The sequence below is a fragment of the Salvia miltiorrhiza genome, chromosome 2, assembly GCF_028751815.1.
Source record: "Salvia miltiorrhiza cultivar Shanhuang (shh) chromosome 2, IMPLAD_Smil_shh, whole genome shotgun sequence".
Classification (NCBI taxonomy): Eukaryota; Viridiplantae; Streptophyta; class Magnoliopsida; order Lamiales; family Lamiaceae; genus Salvia; species Salvia miltiorrhiza.
The window spans coordinates 64,300,356-64,312,967 of record NC_080388.1 but is presented as its reverse complement, the minus strand read 5'-3'; the positions used below and the strand labels follow the sequence as shown (position 1 = coordinate 64,312,967).

At 33.9% G+C, this 12,612-nt stretch overlaps 2 protein-coding genes, 2 long non-coding RNA genes and 5 other non-coding genes across 14 annotated transcripts; 8 read left to right on the top strand and 1 right to left on the bottom strand.

Annotated features, from left to right (window-relative positions):
* Nucleotides 1-1,056: 1,056 nt before the first annotated feature.
* Nucleotides 1,057-3,030, top strand: LOC131011119 (uncharacterized). Its single transcript, XR_009096740.1, has 2 exons — nucleotides 1,057-1,478; nucleotides 2,803-3,030. It is a non-coding gene; the product is annotated as an uncharacterized LOC131011119 (long non-coding RNA).
* Nucleotides 1,299-1,445, top strand: LOC131013778 (small nucleolar RNA snoR134). The gene has a single exon (XR_009097860.1). It is a non-coding gene; the product is annotated as a small nucleolar RNA snoR134 (small nucleolar RNA).
* Nucleotides 1,726-1,816, top strand: LOC131013771 (small nucleolar RNA U36a). Its single transcript, XR_009097853.1, has one exon. It is a non-coding gene; the product is annotated as a small nucleolar RNA U36a (small nucleolar RNA).
* On the top strand, nucleotides 1,847-1,937 carry LOC131013734 (small nucleolar RNA Z223). Its single transcript, XR_009097821.1, has one exon. It is a non-coding gene; the product is annotated as a small nucleolar RNA Z223 (small nucleolar RNA).
* On the top strand, nucleotides 2,004-2,114 carry LOC131013735 (small nucleolar RNA Z278). Its single transcript, XR_009097822.1, has one exon. It is a non-coding gene; the product is annotated as a small nucleolar RNA Z278 (small nucleolar RNA).
* LOC131013762 (small nucleolar RNA snoR97) lies at nucleotides 2,544-2,651 on the top strand. The gene has a single exon (XR_009097845.1). It is a non-coding gene; the product is annotated as a small nucleolar RNA snoR97 (small nucleolar RNA).
* A 1,062-nt stretch (nucleotides 3,031-4,092) lies between the features above and the next one.
* On the bottom strand, nucleotides 4,093-5,922 carry LOC131011115 (GDSL esterase/lipase EXL3-like). Its single transcript, XM_057938895.1, has 5 exons — nucleotides 5,587-5,922; nucleotides 5,272-5,402; nucleotides 4,961-5,194; nucleotides 4,632-4,887; nucleotides 4,093-4,473 (listed from the first exon to the last, which is right to left on the bottom strand). The coding sequence occupies exons 1-5, from the start codon at nucleotides 5,837-5,839 to the stop codon at nucleotides 4,268-4,270; spliced, it is 1,080 nt and encodes a 359-aa protein (XP_057794878.1). The 5' UTR covers nucleotides 5,840-5,922; the 3' UTR covers nucleotides 4,093-4,267.
* A 1,579-nt stretch (nucleotides 5,923-7,501) lies between these two features.
* Nucleotides 7,502-9,603, top strand: LOC131011117 (proline-rich receptor-like protein kinase PERK10). Of its 6 annotated transcripts, none has more exons than XR_009096738.1 (4): nucleotides 7,502-7,750; nucleotides 7,831-8,046; nucleotides 8,278-9,212; nucleotides 9,400-9,603. XR_009096738.1 is itself a non-coding variant. In XM_057938898.1 (4 exons), the coding sequence occupies exons 1-3, from the start codon at nucleotides 7,508-7,510 to the stop codon at nucleotides 8,377-8,379; spliced, it is 561 nt and encodes a 186-aa protein (XP_057794881.1). In that variant the 5' UTR covers nucleotides 7,502-7,507; the 3' UTR covers nucleotides 8,380-8,401; nucleotides 9,400-9,603. The 6 variants fall into 6 exon arrangements, 4 of the variants coding, with proteins under 4 accessions (XP_057794881.1, XP_057794882.1, XP_057794880.1 ...); XM_057938898.1 differs by having other exon boundaries at nucleotides 8,278-8,401; XM_057938899.1 differs by lacking the exon at nucleotides 9,400-9,603 and having other exon boundaries at nucleotides 8,278-8,401; nucleotides 9,182-9,396.
* A 994-nt stretch (nucleotides 9,604-10,597) lies between these two features.
* LOC131011120 (uncharacterized) lies at nucleotides 10,598-11,387 on the top strand. The gene is made up of 2 exons (XR_009096741.1): nucleotides 10,598-10,966; nucleotides 11,051-11,387. It is a non-coding gene; the product is annotated as an uncharacterized LOC131011120 (long non-coding RNA).
* The last annotated feature ends 1,225 nt before the right edge of the window (nucleotides 11,388-12,612 follow it).

Below are 12,612 nucleotides of genomic sequence, written 5' to 3'. Positions count from 1 at the left end.
GTGTCTTCCCTTTCCATAACTATGGCATTGGGGGTGGCGCGAAAGGGAGAATACGAACCCCCACATTGCTAGGGGCTGAGCCCCCCAGGCACCTCGGAATAGTTGTACATGAATTCGAAGGGGGCGTCATGCAAGTAATAGGAGATTTCAAAATTTCCAACGACGACGGCCCGATCTTCGTGTCGGGCTTAATTTTTCTGACGAGCTTGTCGTATTTGGGTTTGGATTTTGGCAACACTCGAATTTTAAAGGCAAAGGGTATTTAGGGGGTGGAATTGAGGGTTTTGGGTCGGAGATAGGTGCGGGGGAGGGATGAGAAAAGTGTTTGGATTTAGAAGTGATGTTAGAATCATTATGTGATTTTGTGTTTTTCTGCGTGAGAAATATGAAGGAGATAAGTTGCATAGATAAATTTTTTTTAAAAAGCAAAATTTTGTTTTTCTAGATTAATTGTCACGCCATTTATCAAAAGAGAAGCAATGTCGTCATGTTCCAACTGCAAAACTAAATTTGTAACATTTATCACATCGTTTAATATTATGACCACGTCATAAATTAAACTATCATGTTGTCAAATCAGTTCACCGAAACTTTTCGCCGAATGCAAAAACGAATTAATAACATAGTTCAAATATACTGAAATAGAAAATTTGAAATAAATATAAAATGCAAAAATAAAAATAATTAAGGTATTTAGGGACATTAACTCCTCATAATAATTCTTCTTTGAGTTGGTCTTCGATGCGGCCGGCTGCAACATGCGGTTGAGCCCCGCCCTGTTTATTTATTTTTAATCAATGAATTAGTAAATTTTTGTGATTAATAATCACTAATTTTGATTAACAAAGTATAATAAAAAATAATATACTATATTTCAGAATTAATAAATTTATATTTAGCTTAATTATTTAATTGATGCTTAATAAAAGATTAGTGAACTCTAGTTAAAATTAACGGACCCTAATTTGAGTGAATAAGTGATTAATAGTACTTGATTAATTTTTAAGTAATGACTTCTTTCTAAAAAAAATTAAGTAATGACTAATTGTTCTTTAATCAATAATTGCGGACGTCCGCACTTTGCCGACGCCGCACCCAAGTTTTAGAGCGTTATTGTTTTTCTATATAAAACCCTAGACTCCGTTCCTCTTCTTCACCCATCCACAACACATCGTAGTAATTCCTGCGCCCTAGATCTCCATTTGCGAAATTCCCCCAAATTCACTTACCAAATTTCTTGTTTTTTCTAACAATTTATACGGTTCGCAGACAACCCTATGTATATGCAGCCTCAACTTTCGCACGTAGCAACCCGGGCTCCTCTGAAAATTATCTCAGGAAGAAAGAAGTCCCAACGCTCGTGCGAGAACGACGCCGTTTAGTGTTGCAGATTTGCCTTTGTACATTCTTCACGGCTTATCTGTGTCAAAACAACGGCAACATTCTTTTTATGCGCTCGTAAATTTCACTCTGTGTGTGTATGTCTGTTTCTCTCTCTGTCTCCCCTTTTTATTCTAAATTCGATTGCCTCTCCACACCTTTAGCTTGTTTTCGAATAATTTTCAATGGAAAAAGAGCTAGTCATAGAGGCAAAGATTTGATGCGGCTTTCACGTGGGGGTTTACACTTTTTTTCCATTGTTGTACCTCTAAAAATGTGCGCTACATTTGCAAATTTCCCTTTGCAAATTTCCCTAGTTTAAAGCTCTTTAAAAAAAATTAGTTTTGGCTATGATTAAACGATTATCCGCGCTTCTGAGATTTGCAATCCATGAAGCATAATTGATAATAATGGTTGAATTTCTTAATATGAGCCAAATAAATTTATCCGTTTCTTTAGTTTCTTTCTGCGGTTGTGATGATCTTTAAACAGCTTAACGCCAGTTCTGCTTCAGAAAATTCTTGATTGATAAAGCTGTATAATTATCTGAACCTCACTGATTCTTCAATCTATATACATTTTCACGAATTAGATCTTTATCTTTTCAATTTTACAATATTTTACTCAATGATGAAATTTCCATTTTGAGGTGTAGTGATTTCAAGACCCTGTTTGCAGGGAGAACCCCTTGATGTTGCTACATCTTTCCATGAAAATTTGGAAATATCTGAGATTTAAATAAAATTCCCTAATTTTTCTTAGCGTGTCATTTAAGCCACATCTTAAAGAGACGAGGAAGTACTATTTTTGAAGAAATTAATTCCTGTTTGTTGGATAGTATGTGAGCGTAATGCAGCTGCATCCCTGCTTTTGCAGGGTGTAACCTCTTGGTGGATCCAAATTGCTATTGGTTATAATTTGCATTTTGAGTCAATCATTTAAAAGATTGAATCTGTATCCGTTTATTTAATCTGGAGATAGGAAAGTTAATTAGAAGGAGAATTAATAAATCTTATTCTAATTGAAATTATCTTACTTTAATTACAATTATCACATCAGTGATGAGCACGTTATGTTTGTCTCCGATGGGTAGATGATCATATGATCGGTTCTGATTTTTTATGATATTGAGTTTTACTATACATACCCTTTTCCTTGGTTTTAAAACCTTTTGGGTTGAGGGTCTGAAAAACTCATACATCGTGTGTTGTCTATCAGCTTCATCTCTTGAATTTGCAACGAGACTGGAGTTAAATAACAGCACTAGATTCCTGATTATGTTTTTATGTTTCTTCAGTTGCTTTTTTGAACGAAATCGTTCTAATTCAATTTCTATCACTTATGATATTTCCACTGATTTTATCATCTAATATATTTTTTCGAGGCAATAATATTTATTGATTTATTTTTCGGTTGTTACAGATTTGTTGCATTCGCTGCTGGAGCCCCGTTGAAGTGCGGAATTAAGCTAAGTTGGTTTTTGAAGAAATGTAGGGTGAGCAAAACTAAATTAACAACGGAATAAACTATATCCAAATGTTGAATTTTGGGTTATTGGTGTATTAATACAATAATAACTTTGGTTTTGTAATACGAACTTAAACAAGTATTAAATTTTCAATTTATTTATCGGAGTAATTTTGATGGGAATTATATTTTATTGATTTGCAATTCAGTGGTATTAACTGAGTGAGGTGGAATCATGGCAAAAAGAGAGATGTGCCTTGATAAAGGAGACAATTGACATCTTAGCTTGATATGCTTGAAAAATAAGATATTGATTTCTCATTTTGACATTCATAGTTACAAACAGCAGTCGTATCATAAAAAACTGATGATATCAGTAGTGATTTTGCTCAATTTGAATATTTATTTTTTAAAGATGATGTTGGGATAATTTGTGTACTGATGTCGTTTTTGTAAATACTATTTGATTTATCAATATCGCTATTTTAGTGTGCTATATCAATTTAAATTATGGCTCATGTGTACTTTGAGGATATTCGGCTTGTAGGATTGATATGATTAATCTTGTTCGATTGAGTAGTTTTGGTCCGATACTTAATTTTGAGATAATGTCAAGTATTATTAGCCATAGCTCATGAATCTTGGCTAAATGTGACAAAAATAATTTCTAACCAATTCAATTTTGAGTGATCCCAGGATAATTTAATTTTAATTTTGATCAATCAAATGCCTCTTAAGAAATCCTTTAACCATAATTCATTTAATTAATATATTAAATATATTTCTTTAGTTTTAAACTGGTTTAAAATCCTAAAGAATTGTCTCTTTTATTTGGAACGCCACTTTTATTCATAGGAACAATCAATTTTATATATAAAAAAACAATCAATTTTATTCACTACAATTGTTACTTTTACAAATGTTACTTTTAAGTATAAGAACTACACTTTTTTATTTTAGATACACTGTTACTTTTATTCATCAACACTATCACTTTTATTTAACGAGTCATGTGTTTGGGTTTGAGTTAAATTTGGATCGAATTTTGCAAGGATTTGTGCCCACTTGACCCGCACACATATTAGGGGGGCGTATGGAAGTTTCTTGCGATTACTAAATTATTGTTAAAATATAAGCAAAGATATTATTGGTATAATCAAAATTTGTAAAAAAAATACACTTTAATAGTAATAATAGTAATAATAATAATAATAATAATAATAATAATAATAATAATAATAATAATAATAATAATAATAATGTTTTTAAATTAAACATGTAGTTTGGGTATAATACACAAACTAAATTATAGTACCCTACTATTTTATAGTAATAGGTATTGATTATCACCCTGTAAATCATTTGATGACTGATCTTCTATGCTTGAAATTACATTCGTATAGTGTTTTGTTATCATGATTCAACATAACTCTGTCGTGGAACATATGTTTTCGAGGAATTGGTCGATAATCTCATTTATAAGAATCCTGTAGGCCTTCTCTGTAGGGTGAAAACTGTCCCAAAACACATAATCATTTACATTTTCACACGTTTCAACATCCTTGCAAAGGAAAGTCACTTCTATAGTCCCTGATCCGCAACATCCTCTGTCCCCGATCTTGAACCCTATCACCAACATCAAATCTTCTTGTCGTCTCATTCATAATTATTACTATATTATTTTACTTTTATTCTTTTTCTTTTCTCAAAGCCAATTATGGCGAAAAGAAATAGTATTTTGTTGAATTGTTTAAAATCGAAGACGAGGGTAGATAAAAACATACCATATTTGAGCGGGTTCTGAATGAAATCAAGAGGGAGTGTGTAGATATCTATGAAGAAGATGTATGCATCATCCAATTGAGCATTGATAGAGAGCAATTGAGCGGAGAGCTTGTGGTTAAACAACTCTGCAACTTCATTATATTCGTCCACACACTTCCTTTCGAGTCCGCCCCGCAAGGTTCGTTGCGAGGGCAGGCATCCCACGGGAGGAAGACTAGTAACGCCAATTCTACGAACTCCTAGTCCATATAGATCCTTTCCAAATATCACCATACTATAAGTTTACCTCCAAACACTTAATCATAAAATTAAGTATGTGCTTAATTACCAGAACGAAGCTGGATGCATAGCTCACGAGTAGCTCGACATACGAAGGAACATCGTAGTGAAGGCGTCGGAAAGGTGTGATGAAGTAGGTGTTGGAGATGTCGTTGCTGCCTGTCACAACTGCCACCATACTTTCGTTTAGTAATTTGGAGAGTGTCTGCTCCCCACCAATCTTCTTCACCTTCTCTATGTACCCTTTGAACATTTCTAACTGATCCGCCAACGATTTCACTGCCTGAAAATCTTCACGTACGTTTCTCAACTAGAAAAATTAAGATAATAATATTGATAGAAATATATAATAAGTTATACCGAGAGGTTAGCTGTGATAGGGTCCCATCCTGCAGCTCCGGCTGCAAAATTTACGCCTGTCAACAGATCTTCATCGCTCAAAGATGGATCCAGATACGGTGGCAAAAGAGGCTTAATGCCTAATTCTTCCACTGCAATCACAAATCCCCTCAAAAATATAAGACGTGTTTACTCGAATTTCAAACAAGAGGAGAAAAATATGGAATGAAAAAAATGCAAAATCCTCTTGTTTTGGTAATGTTGGGTTCTAGCTAATACCAAGAAGATAAAAATAATAGACATGGAAGAATAAAAAAAACATAAAACGCGCAGTACCAAGAAGATCGGAAGGAACTTTGCCGTTGGAAAATCGGCCGGTGGGGTTCCCGCCCATGAAATCTTGGCCATAAGGGGGAAAGTTGCATTTAGCAATGGTGGTGTAGAAATTATTGTTGCCTGTATCAACGATGGAATCTCCAAATATCACAACTGCCGGAACACTCAGGTTTCCTGGTAGTTTTCTGGCTGCCCCAACTCCCACTCCCACTATTAGGACAATCAAAAAAGGAATTTGTTTCCACGCCTGCATTTCTAAATATTTCCCTTAAAATGCATAAATCATATTCGTCTAACACCTAACAAGCCTCTTATAAGCATTTGTTACATGCCCGGCAAACCATTTTAATTTATAGGGGCCCATTTGTGACTACGTGTTAACTTTGGTGACGTCACCTCTAGCTCCATATTGTTGCGTTTCCTCAACTTCAATTTATAGGGGCCCATTTGGATACACCGGGTGTACTATACAACTGATTACGCCTTCACTTAGACTTTGATTCATTCGTATACTGACTCAAATTATATAAATAACATTATTTTAGATACGGGTCAACCCAATTGTACGGTACACCTGAGTGTACCCAAGATTTTGTGTTTATCCCGAGAAAACAATAAAAATTACCGGTTTCAATTTTGTAATCGACATCTGTAGAGAAAAAAATTCAGAAAAGACACGTGAATCCGGTTAGTAGTCAATTAATAATTATTCACAGTATATTTTATAAAAAAAAAAGAAATATTCACAGTATATCTGGAAAATTATGGGCTTTCAAATTTGATTTAAACTAAGCCCAATAAGAAAATAAATAAGGCCCAAAACATATAAGAATTATAAAAATGTTTATGAAAATATTTTATTCAAGATTCAAACTTAAATTAAAATCCTTGAGAATATAAATATATATTTCGCAAGGCATAATCTATAATTCAAGGTCATACATCTAACTAGGGGTGCAATTAAATAATTCATAAGCTTGACATATAATTAATAAAAATTTCAATGACTTCGCAATTTAAATGCTTCAAAAATAAATTGAAGTTTTAAATAAATAATTTGAATAAATGAGTTGGTTTTGAGTTGTCACACTTCAATTGTGAAAATCTACGGTAAATGCATATTGGGTTCAAATCCCATAATGCAGGAGTGTATATATATATATATTTTTTGGAATACAATAATTTTATACAATATTAAATGGTTGAAATGAGAACCCTTAATTATTTTGAGGACCAATTACCATTAATAACTTAAACGATGCTTATATTAATTGAAAACTAATCATCATGAGCCTTTTTTTTTACATCTAATCGTCATGAGCCTAAATCTCATTTAAACACATTTTCGTGTTCTAATTATACAGTAACGACACATGTACATTAGTATTTATTTTTATATCGATAGGCATATATCATGTGCATGTGCATGTGCATGTTGTGTGATCTCAATAATTGACACTTGTGTTCGTGAATAACATAAGTGTTAATTTCATGCATCTACATGACAAATAATGTACGTATAACCTCTAATAATGTACGTATAGACCGTCTATAATAGACGCACATGATAAAATCAAGCTAAAACTGGAAATTAATCCTCCATTGTAGGTGAAAATCACAATTGAAGATATACGTCTCATTTCAAACTTCGTTTGAGTTTCGCCTAATTAACCGCGTTACTTAATTTTTATGTTTCAGTGCATGACTATTTAAAGCAATCAACTTTCTTTATCTAAACAGGAAAGATATAAATTAAAAGATTACACGCCAAACATTTCGTAATTAACTTTTCTACACCAATATCAATATATAATACGATTAAGGATTCCTGGCTTCTCCTTAATCCGGGGTCCTATGTGGCATGTCTAAGAATTCAAGGTTTAAAATCCCTGCAATTCTAGAGCTTCTAGCTCAATTCTGTATGGCTGACATGGCAATATGCATCCACATCACTTATTTTATTTTTAAAAATATAAAATCTAATATTTCTCTACCCCACTTCCCAAACCCTAAAACCAATTCCCCTTCTCCCATCTCTCACATCCGGTTCTCCCCTCCCCCGCCGCCGCAATCTACCCCACCGCGCCCCGCCCCTCCCACCGCTGCGATCTGCTTCGCCGGACCACCCCGCTCCCTTCCACCGCCGCGATCTGCCCCCTCCTATGTCCACACCGGTTCTTTCTCTCCCAAAATTCTCAAATCCTAATTTCACAGACTCTCATCTCCCGCATCGATTCGCTGCAGTCCGGTCCCCTGAGGCGCGACAAGACCCCGCCGCACCGCCTTCAGCCGCCGTCGCGCCGCCCTGACAATCGCGACCAGAGCAGTCCGCCAGTTGCGCGCTTCGATTCGCTGCAGTCCGGTCCTCTGGGGCGCGACAAGACCCCGCCGCACCGCCTTCAGCCGCCTTCGCGCCGCCCTGCCCGTCGCGACCAGAGCAGTCCGTCAGTTGTGCGCCAGGTAGGATTCTAATTTTTATAACAAAGGAAACTTAAACCCTAGGTTTTTATCTATAAATTCATTACCTTGAATTATTAACACCACAATCGTGTTTTTACAATTCGCCGTGCGGTAAGCTTCTTCTTCTTCTTCTATTGCTGTTTGTCTGCGATTCACCTTTTCATTTATATTTTTTCAGATTTTTTGTTTGGATTTTGTTAATTAACTCTATGTGATTGCTTTAATTCACAGTCGTTCAACCTTGCCTCCCCGACTCGCCACTGTCCCTGTGCCGTCGTCGGAGACTCCTCTGTCTCGACGAACAAGGTAGCCACCCCGGGCTCTCACAAGTGAAAGGAGAGTCTCACACAAACAGGTAAACTCTCCAAGTAGCGGATCCCTTATGAGCCGAATTCTATCAGCATTTTTATTTAATAATTATGTAGAGAGAGAAAGAGAGAGAGACTAATCGTCGAGGAGGTTGGTGTCTTTGGGTTATGCAGTGGGATTTTCAATGGTATGCAGTGCATTAGTGTTGAATAAGAGATGGAGAGATGCCTATTTTGTTATTATTCAGGAGAAACTTTGTTATGTAGTATTAAAGCTTCTGGTGGTTCCAAAGTCTTGAGTTTAGGTTATTCTTTGTTCTTTCATTTATTTCAGTTTCTGATAGTGGAAGCTAGGCAAGTATTCTGATACAGATTGATAAAAGACCAGTTGCTTTAATGCCCATGTTTCTTGGTGATTTTGTTGTCCTTTCTCCTGATTTTTTGTTATCTATTTCTTTAAATGGTTTTTCTGCTTGATTGGCACACACATACCTGGCTTTGGTGATCATGGGTTCGTTCTAATATGCTGCTGGTATGATGAGCACGACTGTAATCATACTAAAGCATTTTATTTAATTTCAATTTGATCACTGTATCATTCTTGCAAATTACTTTGTTCATGGCATGAATGTATGTCATTACCCTTGAGGACTAGATGTTTTCTCTTTTTACTTCCAAATGAAGATGATTGTGAATTGAGTTGTTGTGCGGATGCCATATGGTCTTTTATTAAGCTTTTAAGCTCTATGAAGCTCCTAATATGTTGTTATGTTATTAATTTTATGCTAACATCGTAATAGTTGAGATGTTGTTGTCTTGCTGTTCAGGTGTAGTTAGCTGCACTTCGACATGATATAGGTAATGATGTTTTTTCCCTTTCATAATAGTAGAGAAATGTAAAAGGATTTGATGATACTTCTTTTTCTTTTAAGTTTTTGGAGATTTTTTTTTTTTTTTGCTTTATTATTTTGAGGATAGAAGCCTGTTGTTCAATTTCTTTCAAGGACCTTAGTAAAGTTAAGTACATGCCATATGTTCTGGATAGTGATGAAGCTCGTGACAGTCAGAATATTCTTGAGCTACTGCGGTGGCTGGCGGCTATGGGTTTGAGAAATGTATGCCTCTATGATCGAGAAGGTACCGTATGGATGACATTGAACAATTTGATTTGGGATTTTTTGTATTGTTATATTTCAATAGATTATTTGAAAGATATTTATACGATTAGTGGTTCATTTTATTTGTGTAATTCTTTGTATTTACACCATAATACCTATGCATTGATCTGAACAACCATTTGTTTCAAATCATTTTGATTACTTTTGGCAAAAAGTAATTGCCTAAAAAAAAGGAAAATTTTATTTAATGCAAGAATACAGTCAAGTTTATGATTTATATTATGAAATGGATGATATACACTTTATGATTACTTTATGATTTATATAATGATGACATCCCATTAAACGGCCAAGAATTTTAGATATTCCAATTGCGGGTCATTGACATCATCTCATTATGAAATTAAAATGATTTTACAGACGTATCTAAATTTGTAGAGAGTCGTGAAAATTGATTATGCAATCTTTTAACCGATATGGCATACACATCATTTTTTTTTCCGAGATATGATAGTAATTATATACACATATATAGAATGCAATATATGCATATATGCACTCCATGCGTACAGGTTGATTTCTTTCCTAAAATTTATAACAGGTTGATTTCTTTCCTAAAATTTATGGAATCAAAAGAGTCGATATTTTGCAATGCAGAATTTTAGTCGGCTACAATATTAAAAAAGATCAAATAAAAATCTACCATTTTTTAAGGTACAAAACTTAATATTGGAAACTTTTTAGCCATAAAATCATCCATCATAAACTCTCATTCAAAGTGTAATAGATTTTTGAATATATTCGAACTTAATTTTGTCTCCTTATTATAGGGCAATATTTCACCCATTAATTTGTCGATCGAGGTAATCAGATTTCCTTTAATTTATTTATTTTTCGTGTTTGTGTGTGGATATTTAATGGCTAATTAAAGTTATAGTTAATGTGTCATTTATTTCTATCCTACTTCAATGTTTCTTGAACATATTTATATTAATTCATTATCATTTGGTTATTCAATTACTTATTGCGATTAGTTTTTTAGAATCAAGTGGGTCATTCATTTTATTTAATTCGTAATAATCATGAAGCATAATAATCTATGTCATCTTTCTCTTAATATGGTGAAAAGTTGACCATATAATTGTAATTAATTTTGATTCCGTATGTTTTATACAAAATCCAAAACAATGATACAAAGTCGTGGAATTTATATATATAGAATCGTGGATTTATTGAGAAGAATTAACCATATGATTGTGATTAATTTTGACAGTGCAATTAAAAGGATAGAATAAAGGATTATTTTATTTATTTATTTTAATAGTACAAATGATTAATTATTTTTTATTTTGTTGATGTATAGATCTTCTAAACTAATTTCAGCAGCGTCCCTACCTCTCAAGTCTTGGCGGATATCCGACGGGTAGCGCGTTGGCGGATACCCCACGGATGGCGGGTATCCACGGGTCGTGGGTATGGGTGGCAAATAGTAGTGTATAAGAAATTAAAATGCGCTACAATTTCATGGTTATTTATTTGTTGAGTGGTTTATTGCATTTGTTGGATGGTTGATTGCAGGATGTCAATGCTAAGAAGCAACAGAGCCCCTACCTCTCAACTCTCAAGCCTCGGCGGGTATCCGACGGGTAGTAGGTGGCGAGTATCCGACGGATAGCGGGTGGCGGATACTCGACGGGTGGCGGGCATCCACGGGTCACGGGTATGGGTGGCAAATAGTAGTGGGTGACAAATAATTTTTTTTAATATACGTTTCGCTAAGTCATGTTTGGGATGAAAGTTCTCTTTAATTTATTTTTTTATTTTAGTTTGATGTGTAACGTAGACCTATGTTATATTAACAATTTTTTAGTGGATAATCTCCATAATTTATAAATATATTAAAAAATAATTTCTACGCTTTTTTTATATAAATTATAACATCAAATGATACCCGTCGAAATTCGACGGGTTACACACTAGTAATATCACTAAAAGACGAACAAGGAGCACTACAAAAAATTCGCCAAATATATACCTACTAAAATTACCGAGGGCAAGTTTGCCCCCGATCGGTAATCACCGACTACTTACCAAGGGCAAGTTTGCCCTCGAGTTAATTTGAAATTAAATATCTCAAAATCTAGAAGAAGAGTAAAAATTCTTCCCTTTCTAACTAATTAGTCATATTCTAATGTGCATTGCATATTGTCAGTGTCAATTAATTGACTCTAACAATATTGGATTGAATGTTAATAATATTTTGTTGTTAATATATTTTTGAGTTTTAGTCAATATTACGGGAGTCTTTCTTAAAGTTGAACTTCGATTCACCATAAGTAAATAAGTAATTGTACATATTTAATCTTTCACTTTTTTTACGCTTTATTATTCTTTGATTGTGGAATAATTTATTTTGTGTAGTTAGCCACATGTTTAAAAGTGGACAGAATAAATCATGGTCCGATGGGCAATTTGCTCTTATTTTTTTGTTGAATGTTATTCATATTCTATTCATCAACATTCATGTTAACATTACAAATTACATCATATTATTTATGATAATTTGAGAGACTAAATTAGTATTTCACATATAATTAAACACTCTAAGTGATTGTCAATAATTAATGTTATTATATAAGTTAATTTGATGATTTTTCCAGTAAAATTTTATAATGACGTGAGATTATTTTCTTTGAATAAAGAAAATAAAACTTGTTGGTTACATTAAAACTTGCGTGTATATAACATTATTTTGACAATTCAGATTTTTTATTGTATTTTTGTGTGATGTCTTAATTTTATTACATTCGTAAATAATTGATATGTGATAATACTATATAAGCATTTACAATTTAAGATTTATATAATTATGAAAAATATACACTTTAAGGCTGTGTTTGATAGGTTAGTTTAGGCGTGGTTGTTTAATTAACTAGCGTTTTTTCGGTGTTTGATAGCATATGCAATTTAACAATGGGGCCCGATGAAAAGGGAAAGCCCGCTGCTAAACTACTGTTCATCCTTGATTGTGTACCCCACGGTAGGGGTCAGTCACATTTACCTAAAGCTACAGTATTCTTGTTTAAAATTTTGAATTCCGAATTTGCCCTCCCAATTTTGTACATAAAATTCGATTCCTC

Coding starts and splice junctions, on each gene's coding strand:
- LOC131011115 (XM_057938895.1), bottom strand. CDS start 5,839: ATGCAGGCGTGGAAACAAATTCCTTTTTTGATTGTCCTAATAGTGGGA. Junction 5,403..5,586: donor AGTTCCTTCCGATCTTCTTG/GTACTGCGCGTT, acceptor TTGTGATTGCAG/TGGAAGAATTAGGCATTAAG. Junction 4,474..4,631: donor TCAGAACCCGCTCAAATATG/GTATGTTTTTAT, acceptor TGTTGGTGATAG/GGTTCAAGATCGGGGACAGA.
- LOC131011117 (XM_057938898.1), top strand. CDS start 7,508: ATGGCTGACATGGCAATATGCATCCACATCACTTATTTTATTTTTAAA. Junction 7,751..7,830: donor CGCGATCTGCCCCCTCCTAT/GTCCACACCGGT, acceptor GATTCGCTGCAG/TCCGGTCCCCTGAGGCGCGA. Junction 8,047..8,277: donor GTCCGTCAGTTGTGCGCCAG/GTAGGATTCTAA, acceptor TTTAATTCACAG/TCGTTCAACCTTGCCTCCCC.